Raw genomic sequence first — 17,240 nt, 5'->3', positions numbered from 1 at the left:
ATATTTCTTGAACCTTTATATGTCATTAAGTTTGCTTACTGGGGGTTGTAAGGCAATATATTCAGTAAAGCTGTTTTGGAATAATATTATGAAAAAAAAACTATGCACTTAATACAAAATAAATATTGTTGAGTATTTTTTTATAACAAATGTAAAAAAAGTTTGAAAACCCTAATGTTGTGACTCAGGCCAGATCTCCTAGGCAACCGAATTGGCCCGGTTGCTAGGGAGGGTAGAGTCACATGGGGTAACTTCCTCGTGGTCTATATTAGTGGTTCTCGCTCTCAATGGGGTGCGTGGTAAGTTGTGCCTTGATCACAGAGAGTAGCATGAGCCTCCCGTGCTGTGAGTCTCCTCAGTGTCATGCACAGCGAGCCACGTGATAAGATGAGCGGATTGATGGTCTCAGAAGCGAAGGCAACTGAGACTTGTCCTCCGCCACCTGGATTGAGTTGAGTAAACGCGCCACCACAAGGACCTACTCGGTAGTGGGAATTTGGCATTTCAAATTGGGAGAAAAGGGGAAAAAAACTCAAAATGATTCCTCAATAATGAATAAAGCACTTGTTGTGCAAAGCACTAAAGCCCAATAAATATGAATAAGAAACAAGCGTGTAAAAGTTTGCAATAAAGAATCACAATATTGTTATTGTTGTAATATCTCAACCCAGATATCAATATATTATCATATTGTATCGTCATATCTATGCTAATTCCCATCCATTAGAAAGATGTGATGGAGGAGGCTGAGCAGTTATATGGACTATTTGACCCTGAAGCTGCTTTTATATAATATGTAGCTACTGGAGCAATACAGTGGGGGTTGATTGGGGCAATACTGTGGGCTTACTTTTCTCTCCTACGACCAGTTATCAAGGTGTTACTACATCTTCAATTTTAGACATGCATAGCTGTCTCACATTGATTTACACACAACGCTCGACTTCCAGAAGCATGTTGAACGTAGCATGTGGTTGTTGTTGCCCCTGATGTAGGTGATAATCATAGACGTGTTTTATACTGTATTTGGTTTCGGGAATAAATGAGCATTTTCCATATTTTAAGTTGTCAAAATCTTAAGTCTTCTCTTTTTTCTCCTGCTCATCACAGGTACGACTCGCTCCCCTCGTGACGTAGAGGTGCCAGGAGTTGATTATAATTTTTTGTCAGTGGATGAATTTCTGAAGCTTGAACAGAGTGGGACCCTGTTGGAGATCGGATCTTACGAAGGTAAACAACAAACTATAAAGAGTTTTAAACACAAATTCTATTGTATATCCTACATATAATATGTAAAAGTAAATGGTCTGCACTTATATAGCGCTTTTATAACCTTAGCGGTTACCAAATCGCTTTACACTGTGTGCCAATCACCCATTCACACTCACACTCATACACCAATGGTGGCAGAGCTGCCATGCAAGGTGCTAGCCTGCCACTGGGAGCCACTTGGGGTTCAGTGTCTTGCCCAAGGACACTCTGGCATGGGGAGTCGTGTGGGCCGGGAATCGATCCACCAACCCTGCGATTGGCAGCCGACCCGCTCTACCACCTGAGCCACAGCTGCCCCAGTTTTACAATTATTATTTATTTGTATTATCCCCAATTTATATTAAGGTTGATCATTGGGCCTGGCATGGCTAAATGTATTATTTAGATTTAATGAAGTCGAGTGCTTTCCTTTCAAAAAGACAGCTCTGCCCATTGAGCAAGCTTACTGCCTATAAACAATACTTCCAGACATGCTAATACCATTATATGCACCCCATGAATCCAAGGCAGTCATCTTCATAATGTATCATCAAAATCATCATGACTGTTTTCTACCAATCTTGCATTTCCTGTAAACTTCCTTTTCTAAATGGTGGTAATATACTCTTGTTGCCTAGGTAACTATTATGGAACACCCAAGCCGCCCAGCCAACCCCCTAGTGGGAAAGTGATTACTGGCGATGCTCCGCAAGACAGCCTTCCTGGTTCCCAGCAGTCAACTCCACGGCGCAGCAAGTCCTACAATGAGATGCAAAATGCTGGAATAGTGCCTACAGAAACTGAGGATGATGATGATGAAGTTCCTGAAATGAACAGTAGCTTCACAGGTCAGTTAGGAATGGGTGACTCTGTTGACGTATTTGTTTGTTTCTATCTAGCACATGGCAGAAGAGATGAGTGATAAGTGATAACTCTTTGTTGCTTGCTCCCACCTTCGTCATTATGATTACAAGAGGAAGTGAGAAATAGCACCATCTGGCTGTGGGAAAAGGTTTTGTTGTGTTTGAAAGCATCAAGATTGACTCTTTATTTTGTCTTTTTTATTGCTCAGAAATTTACTGTATTTTTGCAAAGGTTGAATCTTGTGTTCTAAGAAGGCATCTGTTTTTAGAAGTCAACATGAAATGCCATTCTCAACCTTATAAACTACTTAATATTTCCTGAGTGAAACAGGATATTCAAAATAACTTAAGATATGTAGAAAAGGTCTTTATTTTATCCATCTCCCGATGGATGTTGCCTAGGATTGATTAGAGGCTGTAGATACCATAATGATGGCAGGCAGTTGGAGTGGAGGGGTAAAAAGTAAAAGGGATTTGTGATGTCAGCTGGAAAGGAAAGGCGAAGAAAGTTATATTTTGTTTAAAGATAAAATATACTCTACAAACCTTTTCATTTGGAATAACATGCACTGATGAATCAAGATAAATAGGGTCATGGAAGTTTTAACCACATTTTGATTAAAGGTTTATGAAGACAAACACTTTTTGGAATATTTGAAACATATATTTAGAAGAACGTGTACTGTAAAATCAAGGTAAATGCCATCATCAATTAATTTTGATTTCATGTTGACTGTCCCATGCAACAGCTGGCTGATAGTCGATATCAAGCCTGATTGACCACTACACAAAAATGGACTTTAAAAAGCAGGTTGGTCTAATGCGAATCACGTCCCCTTATAAGTGGGTTGTCAAGCAGTTATTGCTCCAGAGTGTGCTTGCACGAGTTGCCTTGACTTCCTGCTTTTGTATTTATACACAGTTAAAATTTAAAGGTGCACTCAGTAACCTTTTTCTCGTGTCATCTTGGAATTACAGTGACACCTAGTGGTGTTGATGCAGCATCATTCAAGTGGTTACTGACGCCAGTGTAGAAATTCACAATCAGCCATTATTCATTTAAGATTAAGATTCAACTTTATTGTCATTGTGCAGAGTACAGGTACAGAGCCAATGAAATGCAGTTGTTTTCACATATCCCAACTAAGCTGGGGTCAGAGCTCAGGGTCAGCCATGAAACAATGCCCCTGGAGCAGATAGGGTCAAGGGCCTTGCTCAAGGGCCCAACAGTGGTATCTTGGCAGTGGTATCTTGGGGCCTGAACCCCCGACCTTTTGTCAGTAACCCAGAGCCTTAACCGCTGAGCCACCACTGGCCTATAATCCAAGAGTAAAAGTGTCCAATAAAACATGATAACTGAGATTAAACGAGTAGTATTCAGATGGACACGTGATTCTAAAATGCAGCCCCTGTCTAATGTAGAATAACAGCTTTTATAAGGTTACTGAGGTAACTAGAGTCTTCATCTCGTGGTAGTGGTCATGATTTTATACATACGTTTCAAATTAAAATGTATTACTTTAGGAGTAAAACTTTTTTAATGGGGAAAAAGTACTGAGCGAATCAATACATTTTTTCTGCTCCATTCTTTTGGATGTAATCTCATGTTTTATTTTAAGGGTGCCTTTGGCTATGTACTGAAATGCTCTGTGAATTATAATATTTATATATTGTGTGTGATGTTCAATAGCTAAGTTATTTTTAGGCCCCTTGATTTAAAATAAGCCATAATATTCACACAGGTTCACGTCTTTCATTTAGCAAAATGGTTTGATTTAAAGTAGCTAATTCAGGCAGGCGGGCCACGCAATGAGAGTCGATTTGTTTGGATTCCTTCCCTCTTAAAGTAGGTTAAGAGGTTTTACTGTTTACACCTATTGATTTAAGGGGATATTGGTGATTTCTTGTTTTTTTTTTTTGTGGTTGGGAATGTACACACAGCCAGGTGTCAGTATGCGAATGTGTTTGTGTATTAAAGGGTGTGAATGGTGTCTGATCACTGCAAAGTTTAAATGAAGTGAGGGGAGGGGGGCTTTTAACCCCCCTCAATCTTCCTACAATCCACATAAGTAAAGCAGCAATCCTGATGCCACTTTCCAAATCATTAGCAATAGCAGACATGTATCTGTGTGTGCATTTATATGCAGTTCCTAAAGTGTATTGTATAATTTCTGTGCCCCTAGCATCATCAAACAGAATTGCAAAAATGAAATGTTTCCCAAAACACTCCCCCGATCTGCCCATTGGTCAGACAAAAAGATTGCCACACCCCAAACCCGCAATAGGTTGAGCCAAAGTTGCTATGTATTGCTGGTTGGGATACTTGTTTGTTTACACTTTTCAGGGGAATCTTATAGTTGTTTCTGCATGTTAAGCGGGGATAGCAAAAAGTATTTTGACATCGAAAAATGACACACTTCACCTTTAACAAGAGCCTTATTTGAACAGAGCGTTAATTCGGGTACTATTTTATGCATGTTTCCAGGAGACTCAAGTGAACCGGACGACCACCCCTCTGTGCGGCCCTTCGCCCGCGACCACGTTCTACCCTACGGGCTCAACAGCATCTCGGCGTCAACCACGGAGAGCTCTCAGAACACACACACACACCCCAGCCATCCCACGGAAGAGGACCCTCTGGGGCCTCTGCCCGATAACTGGGAGATGGCCTACACTGAGAACGGAGAGGTCTACTTTATAGAGTAAGTACCCTGAACTACTGTATCCAACTACCTTCATCTCTGCTGGAAAAAAACCTTAAACCAGCCCTAGCTGGTTTGCTGGTCTAAGCTGATTTTACACTCTGGTCAGGCTGGTCTGTTTGCTGGTTTTAGAAGGGGTTTTGGTCACTTATCAGCAAGTCAGGCTAGGAGTTCAGCTTGTCCACCAGCTGAACAAGCTTAGCCGGGTTAGCAGACCAACTACACCTGCTTAAACCAGCTAAGACCAGCAGACCAGCTTAGGCTGGTTTAATTATATAGTTCACCCAAATATGTATTTTCAATGGTCATTTACTCACCCGCATGTTGTTACAATCCCATGTGACTGTCTATTTTCTGTGGAACACAAAGGAAGATGTTTCAGTCTGTCACCATTCACTTTCATTGTATGGAAAAAGATGCAATAATAGCGAATAATGACTGTGGCTCTCAGTCCCTAACATTTCATTTTTTGTGTTTCATGGAAGAAAGTAGTATGGGTTTGAATCACATGAAGGTGAGTAAATGATGTCTATCCCTTTTTGTCTTTTTAACTATGTTTAGACATTGATTGGACTATAAAAACCTGACTTTGCAATGTCTTTTGTAAAATGTATTGTTTCTGGCAGTTTTTTGTTGTTGTTTTTTTTTTTTTAGATAACCAGAAAGCATGTACAATACATAGCAAAGTTTGTGATATCTTTAGTATATGTTTTCCTGCCTGCTGGGATGAAGAAATGAGAACACAGGATGTTGTTCTGCAGGCATCTTTTTTAAGAATAACACTTCACTGTCTGTGCTCTGCATCTATTCTTAGCCACAACACAAAGACAACATCCTGGATAGATCCCCGATGCCTGGATAAACCTCAGAAGCCCCTAGAGGAATGTGAAGATGATGGTATGGACACACTGAATGTGTTTCTATCCTGTCTACTCATGTTAATGTCTTGTTTTTATGGTGTGTTTGTGATGACATGCCTTCATAACTGTGTATGCGCAGTGTCTGAATGTTTTGTGGCTTTGTGCATAATTTTGTCATAAACATTTATGCATATTTGTGGTACACTTATGTCACAATTATAAATACACATGGAAAAGTTTGTTGGAACTGAGCTTATACATTAAATTCTTCCATAAATCAGGCTCAATCACTGCAGACACCCCTCACTGCAACAAGCCCATCCAATGTAATCTTATGATGGCCTTTAGATGGCGCTTTTAAGCTGTTTTAGCTATAAGAGTCATTCTCACCTTGTGGCAGAGTGATTAAGGCAGCTACTGTAATACAATAAGGAGTATCTGGATTATATGAAATCTCCTCTCGTAAACAAATAATTCCCATGGACTTCACCTCTACAGCTTATTTACCTCTGTCAGCTCCACGTGCGATGCCTGTTGCCAAAAAGTAAACTGGAATGATCATGCTAAATATGATCATTAGGGAATAAGAGGCCTGATTCTAGTTGCTCAAATCCTATATGGAAGTTCTGCACTAACACAGACACAATCCAGGTCATTTTGCTTTTAACAGGTGCCACTACTTTAACAGCTGATGACATGAAAAAATACTGCTTTATTAATACGGTGGAATAGTTTAAGGCTACGGCCTGCTTTGAGCTGTAATGCAATTTTATTTTTTTTATCTGCTAACCCTCTCTGTCTCTCTGACACCCTTTCCCTGTCTCTGCCACCCCACTTTGTGCACACCTGCTCCCCTTTTACTCGAGAAGAAGGGGTACATACAGAGGAACTGGACAATGAGCTAGGTAGGCAACAATTCCAAGTGTTGACAGCCTGCATGTTGTCTGATAGAAACAGCACTTTTGTGCTGCTCTGGAACCAGCTACTTTTAAAGTGACAGTTCAGCCAAAAAAAGTTATATAATTTACTTACACTGATGTTGTTCCATACCTGAATGGCTTCTGTGTAACACAAAAGGAATAGTTAGCTGGAATGAAAGTGAATGGTGACTGAGGCTGTTGGTCCCTAACATTCTGCCTAACATCTCCCTTTGTGTTCCACGGAAGAAAGTCCTATGGGTTTGGAACAACATGAGAGTGAGGAAATACATTTTGGTGGAACTATCCCTTTATCCTAATAATGGAATTATAAAAACAGACCAATTGATCCCAGATCAGTGCTGAGGGATTACAACTATGCACAATGCACTTGTGCTGCCATGTTTTAATATTGTTGTCATCTAGTGCTGCTTTGGTTTTGAAGGTCTTTTGTGTTCATTTTGGAACGACTGCAAAGCACATTTCATTATTTTCAAACTGGGTTCATTTGTGTTGCCATAGGCACTGCATGATGTAAAATATTTATTGTTACTATTTTTACCACTGAAGTGTGCTCAGTTTAACTCAGAGCTCCCACAGCTGAAAGTGCTTCTGTCTTTATTACGCATTCAAATAGCTGAGAAATCTGAAACTGTTATGTCGAGCTAACCATGACAGGCAAAACATTGAATAATTTGTTGCTTTAATCAGTGTTACCATCGACACAGCCAGCACACTATATCAGTTCTACTCACACTGAACTCTCTCCCTGCTGAATAGAGAGCTTTCGTAATAGAAGGGCTGATTCATCATTAGTAACGGATTAGGTGATGCAGGTAGTCGCCTTGAGGAGCCGTATGTTTGTGTCTGTGGTGATTGGAAGAATACGGTCAATAGCTATTGATTTGAAGAATCGGAGCCATTAAATGGATGCGTGCCTGTGGGATGGGGCAGTAGGTATGAGAGTATCCAGTCACATGGGAGAGACCTGATCTTATAGAGAGGGAAGATGGGATGCAAACAGATTAATGGGCAATTTGTCAGTTGAGTCCCTGTAATGATTTGGGGGAGGGATAGGATTCACTGTTGAGCTTTTGCTCTTTAAGTAGGCATTACCCTTTTGTCTTGGTTCAGTATCCCCAATCAACACTTTAAAGGAATATTTTATCTGAAAATGTAATCTTCTCATCATTTACTCACTCTCATGCCATTCCAGATGTGTATGACTTTCTTTCTTCTGAAGAACATTAAAAAATAAATTTAAAAGAATTGTTCAGCTCTGTAGGTACATACAATGCAAGCGAATGCTGACCAAACTTTGAAGCTCCAAAAAGCACAAAAAGGCAGCATAAAAGTAATCCATACGACCCAAAGGGTTTAATCAATTTCTACTGAACTATTATGATCAGTTTGGGCTGAGAACAGACCAAAATGTATCACATTTTTCACTAAATCCTTGGCAGTCATGATTTCAATCTCGATTCTGAAGAAAATGGGAGAGCTGCATAACTCAACATTGCAATATTTGGATGTTGTAGCGTGTTGCTAGGGTGATTTTAGTGGTTCCGAGGTGTGGTTGTCTACAGGCCCAAGTGAAAAGAGCCCATCCCCAAGTCTTTTTGATATTCAGGTTCCTAGATATGGCTTTGGTTACTGTTGCAATATAAATCAATGGGAGTTTTTTATCATTAGATAGACGAAAAATTGCATGTAATGCAATTGTAATGTATTAATTCTTTATCTCTTTGTAATGGCTTCCCTGCTGTAAAAACAGTGTTAGCTGGTCTTAGCTGATCTATTATTGGTGTAAGGCTGGTCTGCTTGGCTGGTCTAGAGGGGTTTGTGGCACCTAATTTCCACATGCTGATGATTTAAGATTATTTTTAAAATCAGGTTTGTTTAGTATTAGAGGCTTTGACAGGTGGATATGATCACTGCTTTGCACCAGAGCTGTCAGTAAGTGAACTTAATAATATTTCATGTTGTTTGTATACCTACGGCTTTGTGTTTCTCTCAACAAAAACACTTGTTGATACCAAATGTAAAAGCAGAGAAATGTTTAACCCACGAATGGAGGACTTCTATATTAGAATGTTATTTGTAAGCAATTAGTGTTGTTTGACATTAATGGGTTCATTAGAACAGTGCCGTAGTCATCCTTATTTGCTATTGCTGCCCAGGAGAGATAATGAGTTCTTGCTTTGCACAAAAAAAAATTGTACTTCTGTGCTGCTTTCATTGGCCATTAGAAACCGACATAATATAGAAGTGTTCTTTCTGGGAGCCATAATGACGTGCGTGCTACAGGCTCTAATACAGCTGCTCTGTGTCCTAGGCATTTCTGCCTAAACAGGTGTCGTCATGGCAAAGAACACAATATTTTCACATGGATGGAGGAGGTACATTGCAATGTCAAACACTGTAGAGCTTTCTCATGATTATTCCTTTATTCTAGAAGACATTTAGTGTATTGTTTTCCCAAAAAACATTTTGATTGCTTATTTTTTATTTCACATTGGTCCAAAATTCCGCTCCACATAATTTTAACACATACATTTAACATTAAATATCCTTTCTATTCACTGTGATTGTGTCGTGTTGGGTACTGACAGACAAATTGTTTTTCTCTGTAAACATATGGTCACACCTGGTTTAGAAAAGATATAAAGGAAAATGTAGAGACAGTTGTCTGTTATCGCAATAACAACCAGCTGATTGTGCCTTATGCTGCTTACTTCACAGCTGCTAAACAAATAAATAAATACATGGACATAAAATATTGATTTGCATTAAAATTATATAATTGTGTGATAGGAAATACATTGCTGAAAAGCTGAAATCCATCTACCGTTTGCGTTGGAGTTGGTGTTTATTTAGTAAATAATACTGTTCATTATACAGCTCATTAAAAGACTAATTGCCAAGTAAAATGAATTAAATGCACATTGAGTTGAAATAATTTTAATTGCTTACTTGTAAAGATCGCACAGTGATCCGAGGAGTAGCAAAAATGGCTCGCAATGCCCAGATGAACAGTCTGATAGGTGGATGTGTGCATAGGTGGATTGCGTGTAAGGCTTAGCCTTCCCCTGGCCAGTAAACTGCCTCCGTTCCCTCACCTCAAAGGCTACAAACTTAAATTACAAGTAGGAAGGGAAAGCTGAGTGTAAATCAGTGGCCAAAATCACCATAAAATGTAAATCGCTTGAGTCATTGCATGGGTTGTCTTTATTTCTAAAAGAGTGCAATTCTTACATTAATACATATTAGATTATAGTTGCATTGAAACGAGTGTATCCGCATTTGTAACATTCCATTCCTTGCATCCATTCACATTTAAATCAATAAGCACCCAATCAAACTCGAAACGATCCAGAATGGAGATGACTGCAAATATTTTCATCATCGTTCCTTGAGCTTGTGAAGAAGATTCTCTCCACTGTATTATATTTTAATTTCCAAAACTTTAAATCAACTGCATGACATAAGCCTATACTGTAGGTGTGGGACCACTTTTAACGGAGTATGCAGGTCCAAACGGTTAATTTTTTAAAATTATTTTATTTTGCTGCGTTAGCAAAGAGTGCTCACTACATAGGATTTACTTTTCTGTTATCCCTATAAAATAAATAGTGCATATTTGCTGGCTTTAGCCTAATATTGTGTCGTTAAAATAATTATTAATATGAGTAGCCTACTGGCATCTCTGTAAACAACAATAATAACCATTTATTAATCTGGAAGGTTTTGTATGGAGTGTGAACATTTACAGGGTTGGATGGGCTATGTATGTGTATATGTATGTACGTGTGTGTATATATATATATATATATATATATATATATACGTACATACAGTTGAAGTCAGAAGTTTACATACACTTATGTTGAAGTCATTAAAACTCATTTTTTAACCACTTCACAGATTTCATATTAGCAAACTATAGTTTTGGCAAGTTGTTTAGGACATCTACTTTGTATTTCCACTGCAGTTTAGTGCCACCTCAACGTGGGTGAGATTATAGGCTGATCGTCATGGTTGCGCCGCCTCTACTGCCGTGACATCATCTTAAACACAACACAAACTGGCCAAAACAATAACATGACCGCTAGCTGTTAGCTACTAGCTCATTGTGCTGCATAAAGCAGTTGTTGCATGGTGATTTTACACAAGTGTAACAGTTAAATTGGCCTGGTTGTTTTAGAAGCAAGCTTCCAGTAGCTGGTCAACTAAATAAAGTGAAGCTTTCAAGCAGAGTATAGATTTAACATAACAAAACATACCATCCACCATCGTGGATCAACGCCAGTCCAGGGTACTCTCCCTCTCATTGTTCGCCAGTTTAGATAGCAACCACTTTCTCCAGTAATAAATGGCTGTGTGTGTGTGTATATAATTTGTCTGTAATTATTTAACTGAATTGTGAACATAGTTATTTGATTTAGTATTTTACATGAAATGACAAAAATAAACAAATAAAAATAAAATAATGATGTCAGATGTATTTTACACATTTTATAAAAATCAGATGACAGCTGAACAAGTTTATCTTCTTGCCCTTGTTAAGGCGTCATCTTGCCTTTGAACATGCTAAGCTAGCCACTTATTTTACAATTTAAAAGTAGGCTAAATGCACATTCTTAAGTGGTATATAGCTTTGAAATAAACTTAGCAAAATTGCTACTGCACATTGATCTCCGAAATGGGTGAGCATTTGATTTCATACAGTATTTCTATGAATTAGATATCGAACCACAGAACAATAGAAGCGCTACGCGAGTCTGTATGCAGGGGCATGCGGTCTCGCACCGTTCTTGAATAGCTGCCTCTACTCATTTGTGGAACCGACTAGAGAGAAGCATAATGAACATGAAAAGTTTCTGTATACTTGTTTATAATTATACTTGTTACCCTGCTGTTCGTTCACCCTCAGCCTATGGATGTGCGGTTGTTACACAGAAATATCAGACCGCTAGGTGGCGCCATTGATCAATCAGAATCGAGTATTCTAGAGAGCACGTAAAGATAGGGATTATCCAGTGTATGCAGTTAAGATGCAATTTGCATTCTATATTTTTAGGATCTACTCAACATGATAATTATAGTTTCAAAATGGCTGGCATGTTTATTTGAAATCTCTGAAGTTTTAATTTGTAGACAAATCAAGACCTCCAATAACTGAGGTCTTGATTAAATCTTTGTTAAATTACTTGATTTTAAAATCTCTTGTGTTTTTGCTCCTATTCCAGAGCTGCCGACAGGCTGGGAAAAGATTGATGATCCAGTGTACGGGGTGTATTATGTTGAGTAAGTGACTTATCTTTTTTTACCCATAATACACCATCTTTGCTCCCTTTACTTCAACATATGTCATCATCCCAAACTATCAAAATTCAGCCTCCATCCATCTGATCAGACCTGTCCACTTTGGCTCTACAGTACACACCCTTTGTTGCCATTACCATTTGGAAAATGTGTTCCCTTTCCTTCCCCTTCTGAGAGATTCTTGGGTTTGTTGCACATACATATGAATGCATTTTGAAGTTGTCTCATAGCAATACCTCCAAGGCTGGAAGCATTCCAGTTTTTGTCTTTGGAGGTGTTTATGTAGGTATGTTTTACAGATTACAGATTGGTTTTGAAAGTGTTCTGGATTGCAGCTTGGTGATGAATATACTGTAGAAGACTGTGTAATGTGTATATAAAGTGGGTGGGTGTGTGTATACATATATATATATATATATATAGACACACACACATACATACACACACACATCGATCAGCTACAACATTAAATCCACCTTCCTAATATTGTGTAGGTCTCCCTCGTGCCGCCAAAACAGTGCCGACCCGCATCTCAGAATAGCATTCTGAGATGCTGTTCTTCTCACCACAATTGTACAGAGTGGTTATCTGAGTTACCGTTGACTTTTCAGTTTTAACCAGTCTGGCCATTCTCTGTTTACTTCTCTCATCAACAAGGCATTTCCTTCCACAGAACTAGTTTTTGGCACCATTCTAAGTAAAGTCTGAAAAGATTTAGAATTTTTGAGGCAACTGAGACTTGTCCTCCACCACCCAAATTGAGGCGAGTAACTGTGCCACCACTAGGACCTACTAAGTAGTGGGAATTGGGCATTCCAAATTGGGAGAAAAGGGGATAAATGTCCTTGTCGCTCTTTTCCATGCAATTGCAGTGAATAGGAACTGGAGGTTTCAATCTTCGAAAGGATGCAAAAGCACCATAAATGTGGTCCAAAAGATGCATGCGCTATATACTTAGTGTTCTGTGATATGAGTTATTTGTGAACATATCACTATTATGGACTACTATTATGATACTTTATGGTGTTTTTTCATTGTAAGTGCATGGAAAATAGCAACTGTTGCATAATTCTTTACTTGCACTTCATAATTTCACCTTTTGTGTTCCACAGAAGAAAGTAAGTAATACAGATTTGGAATGACATGAGAGTGAATAAATTATGACAGAATTTACATTTTTGTCTGAACTATTACTTGAAGGCTCCATTTATTGCCATTTCTGTAAATTAATTCACAGTATTTCTCTTGCTATTTTTTTGTTCAACCTTTTCCTTTCCTATCGTTCTATTTCTTGTATCTCCCTCTGGTTCTGTTATTGACTATGTCCTCTGCTCACACATCATTATTCTCTCTCTCACTCTTCCTCTGTCCATCTCCCAGCCATATTAACAGGAAGACTCAGTATGAAAACCCAATTCTGGAAGCTAAAAGGAAGAAGCAACTGGAGCAGTCTCAGCCAGCTGAAGGTGAGCGGAATATCCAAGGTTCGTTTCAGGCCTTACATGACACTTTTTCTTTCTTTTAGTCTGTGATCATCGTTGTCTGTCATGTGGTGTTGTGCTGGTGTTATTATTTTGGAATGGTGAATTAATTTTACTTTACAGCTAACCTTTTCATGTCTTAAAGGAATAGTTCACCCAAAAATCTCATTATTTGCTCACCCATGTGCCATCCCAGATGTGTATGACTTTCTTTCATCTGCTGAACTCAAATTAAGATTTTTAGAAGAATTTCTCAGCTCTTTTGATCCATAAAATGCAAGTGAATGGGTGCCAAATTCGAAAACTCCAAAAGTCAGCATAAAAGTACTCCACACGACTTAAGTGGTTAAATCAATGTCTTGAGAAGCAATATGATAGGTGTTGTTGAGAAACAGATCAACATTTACGTAATATTTACTCCTCCCTGCTCAGTCAGTATCCACTACAACTTTCACATTCTTCTTCTTGTGTTTTTGTGATTCACATTCTTCATGCATATCACCCCATACTGGGCAATGAGAAGAATTTCTAAAAATCATAGTTTTTTATCTGCTGAGGAAGAAAGTCATATACATCTGGGATGGCATGAGGGTGAGTAAATGATGAGAGAATTTTCCTTTTCGGGTGAACGTTTTTTTAAGTTTACAATTTTGCTTTTTCACTTATTCATCACTGTATTTAGGGTTTGTTTCAATGTAACACTTTCATTTCAAATTTTACAACACGTTTACACCTCATCGTGATGCATTTAAATGAATACTTAATTAATATATGTTTTTGGGCCAGTCATAGTTTAAACCTGGTGTTAAATTAAATAAAAGTTATAATCAGGTTTTTTCTACATTGGCTCATTTTCAGTAGGCTACAGAAGTAAGCTTAAATATCATTAAAGGACTATTTCAGGTTAAATACAAGTTAAGCTCTAGCAACAGTATCTTTAGAAATCTGATTATTACCACAGAAAATAATTTAGACTTGTACCTCAATTTTGTTAATGTAAATAAATAAATGTGTTGACAGGTATGCATTTACAATGGAAGTCTAAGGGGCAAATGTACAGTAACGGTTGCCCCATAGACTTGCATTATAAATGCATTTCTGTACACATTGTTTTTTTTTATTTTTGTTTTCACAAACTGAGATATTAATCAAAATGATTTCCTGTGGCATGTGACAGCACACCACGTTACCTGTACTATTCCTTATAATTTGATTCAACATGCTCTGAGACTTGTTCCCATGCAGTGCTTCTTAATATCACGGTCATGACATGATTACCCAATAATAACTTCTTCATCAAGTTCAATGTCTCATATCCTTCCACTGATTATGATACAGTACTGACTATATGCAATATTGAGATCTGTTTCACATCTAGATACAGTTAGACATAGGGGATGTTTTTGGTTTAATCACTGTTGGCCATCTAAGGCTCTAAGGCTGGCAGTTGCACAGACTCAGGATTAGTTTGTAAAGGCAGGAAGTGCGACTGACATGAGAGACACAAAAAAAGGAAGTGCACCCTTCACTCTTTCAGATTGGATAGAAGAGCATTCGTCAGGAGCACCGCTAGTGAGCTATGCTGCTAACCATCAAGAGACTTACAGAGACCCCGGCATCGCCCCTCCTCTATCAACCCAACTAGGGGCTAAACGTATGTGCTGCCTCCTTTTTTTGTTTGTAACACAAACGCATACACACCCGTGCTTGGCTTATTCCTCTGTGGACATTCACTGTTCACTCACTTTGTTCACTTTTCCCAAATCTCCTTCCCTCAGTTCTCTGTCTCTTCCGTTCCTGTATTGTTTGAACATTTGATTTAGGTGCACATGGTCTTATTTACAAAAGGAACCATTAATAAAACATTCATTTTTAGAGAAAGACTGAATGTCTTATCCTTCACACCATTTGCCATTTCATCTTTATGTGGGCGCCCTTTTCAATTTCTTTTTCAGTTGATGCTTCTTAAAGTGTCATCTCATACAAAATATGCATTATGAACAAAGTCAAGGACATGCACAATCGATGACAAGAAATGGTGTTGGTTCAAAAGATTACATCTGAAATTGAATAATGATTTGACACACGAAGTTCTGACCAAGGCTCATGCTTAAGAGATTGTGAAAATGTTGCAAACATTTTAATCTTGGATTAAAAAAGCTAGAAATTTAGGATTATATACAAAAAAGTCTATTCATTACAAATCATAATATGCCCTCCCAGATGTGTATGACTTGCTTTTGATGAACACAAACAAAGATTTTTTGAAGAATATCTCAGCTCTGTAGGTCCGTTCAATGTCAGTTTTCAAAACTAAAATCTCTTAAATCAAGACAACAAATCTACACTTTCAAACAGCTCTTTCCTATGAGTTCTTCATTCATTTTGGTGATTCGCAATCTTCCTGCATATCACCCCCTACTGGGCATGGAGGAGAATTTGGAGTACAAATGGACTTAAATATTGATCTTTTTCTCACCCACACTTATTATATCACTTCTAATGTCACAGATTTAACCACTGGAGTAGTATGATTACTTTTATGCTGACTTTGTGCTTTTTTGAGCTTCAAAGTTATGGACCCTGTTGACTTGCATTGTATGGCCATACAAAGTTTTTATAGTTTGAGCTAAAAAAGATAGTCATTTACATCTGTGATGGCATGAGGGTGAGTAAATGATGAGAGAATTTATATTTTTCAGAGAACTATCCCTTTAACATGGCCAATGTCACAAATTTGCTTATTTGATTAGTGACCTAGAAATAGGGCAGAATCTTAAATATTTCACATTAATTTTACATCATAGCGTTTCTTTTTTTTAATCCTAAAACTTTGTTCATTTCCGGTTTTGAATGAGATCTTGAATCCTATATTTTCAGTATGGTCTCACTTTTGAGACTGCTGTTTGGTGTACAGTATGTGTGTGCATTTAGAATGTATTCTCTTTTGAACCGCTCTGTTTCTCTCTTTCTCTCATGTTTTCCCTCTTATTTATATATCTCTATCATGTCCATTCATTTGCATTAAGTGTACAGTGTGTGTCTCTCTCCTCAGGATCTCTCTGCAGCTTTCTATATTCCTTCTATGACATGACAAGCCATAATGAACAGATAACACATCCTCTCTACTACTCCCTTCTCCTCTGCCCACTCCTACTGTCTTTCCTCTTATTCTTTCTTAAGTCTTAAACTGATGTGTTATGGGTCCAAACTTTACTTTTGCTCTGATCTAGGATCGATTACCAGCTGATACATCTGCTAACATTCGTTTTTGCAAATTGCCAAGCCAACAGAATTAAAGTGTGGTTGGTATATTTAAGGTTGCCTTAAAGCTCTTTCTTTAAACTCAGTGTTCCCAAGATTCGCTGCATTCTTGTACACAGAGGTGTCCATAATCATCTCATTATACTTAGTGGCCAACAACAGATTTACCTTCTCATATTCTTATGGCTCACAAACTGTGCAATGCTTTTCTTGTTACAGGAGGGAAGCCATTTTTTACAAGGAACCCAGCTGAACTGAAGGGGACATTCATTAACACCAAGCTGAAGAAGAGCAGACGTGGGTTTGGCTTCACTGTAGTAGGAGGAGATGAACCTGATGAGTTCTTGCAGATTAAGAGTCTGGTGCTTGATGGACCAGCTGCCCTGGATGGCAAAATGGAAACTGGTAAGTTAACTGTTAACATTAAAGAACTAGTTTACACCCCAAATGAATATTCTCTCATTATTTACTCACCTAGATTCAAAAAGGGTGTGTTGATGTCACTGACACCAAAACAGGTTTTTCATCTGTTGTAACTGCGTGCTATTCACCCTATTTTAATCAGTACGTGAATGGA

The 17,240-nt window shown here is 38.2% G+C and overlaps 1 protein-coding gene across 6 annotated transcripts in view; it reads left to right on the top strand.

Moving 5' to 3' along the window:
• LOC127633069 (membrane-associated guanylate kinase, WW and PDZ domain-containing protein 1-like) overlaps window positions 1-17,240 on the top strand; it is a 186,611-nt gene that overhangs the window by 123,509 nt on the left and 45,862 nt on the right. For 3 of the 6 annotated variants that reach the window (XM_052111938.1, XM_052111939.1, XM_052111941.1), the window contains 9 exons: window positions 1,111-1,230; window positions 1,890-2,099; window positions 4,600-4,816; window positions 5,631-5,713; window positions 6,546-6,581; window positions 11,843-11,900; window positions 13,299-13,402; window positions 14,937-15,053; window positions 16,883-17,068. In XM_052111938.1, the coding sequence (XP_051967898.1) occupies window positions 1,111-1,230; window positions 1,890-2,099; window positions 4,600-4,816; window positions 5,631-5,713; window positions 6,546-6,581; window positions 11,843-11,900; window positions 13,299-13,402; window positions 14,937-15,053; window positions 16,883-17,068 (1,131 nt within the window). The remainder of the gene's footprint in view (window positions 1-1,110; window positions 1,231-1,889; window positions 2,100-4,599; window positions 4,817-5,630; window positions 5,714-6,545; window positions 6,582-11,842; window positions 11,901-13,298; window positions 13,403-14,936; window positions 15,054-16,882; window positions 17,069-17,240) is intronic. The other 3 variants (XM_052111940.1, XM_052111943.1, XM_052111942.1) reach the window with 2 other exon arrangements.

Source organism: Xyrauchen texanus, chromosome 39 (assembly GCF_025860055.1).
Source record: "Xyrauchen texanus isolate HMW12.3.18 chromosome 39, RBS_HiC_50CHRs, whole genome shotgun sequence".
NCBI lineage: Eukaryota > Metazoa > Chordata > Actinopteri > Cypriniformes > Catostomidae > Xyrauchen > Xyrauchen texanus.
This window is presented reverse-complemented; position numbering and strand designations above follow the sequence as displayed.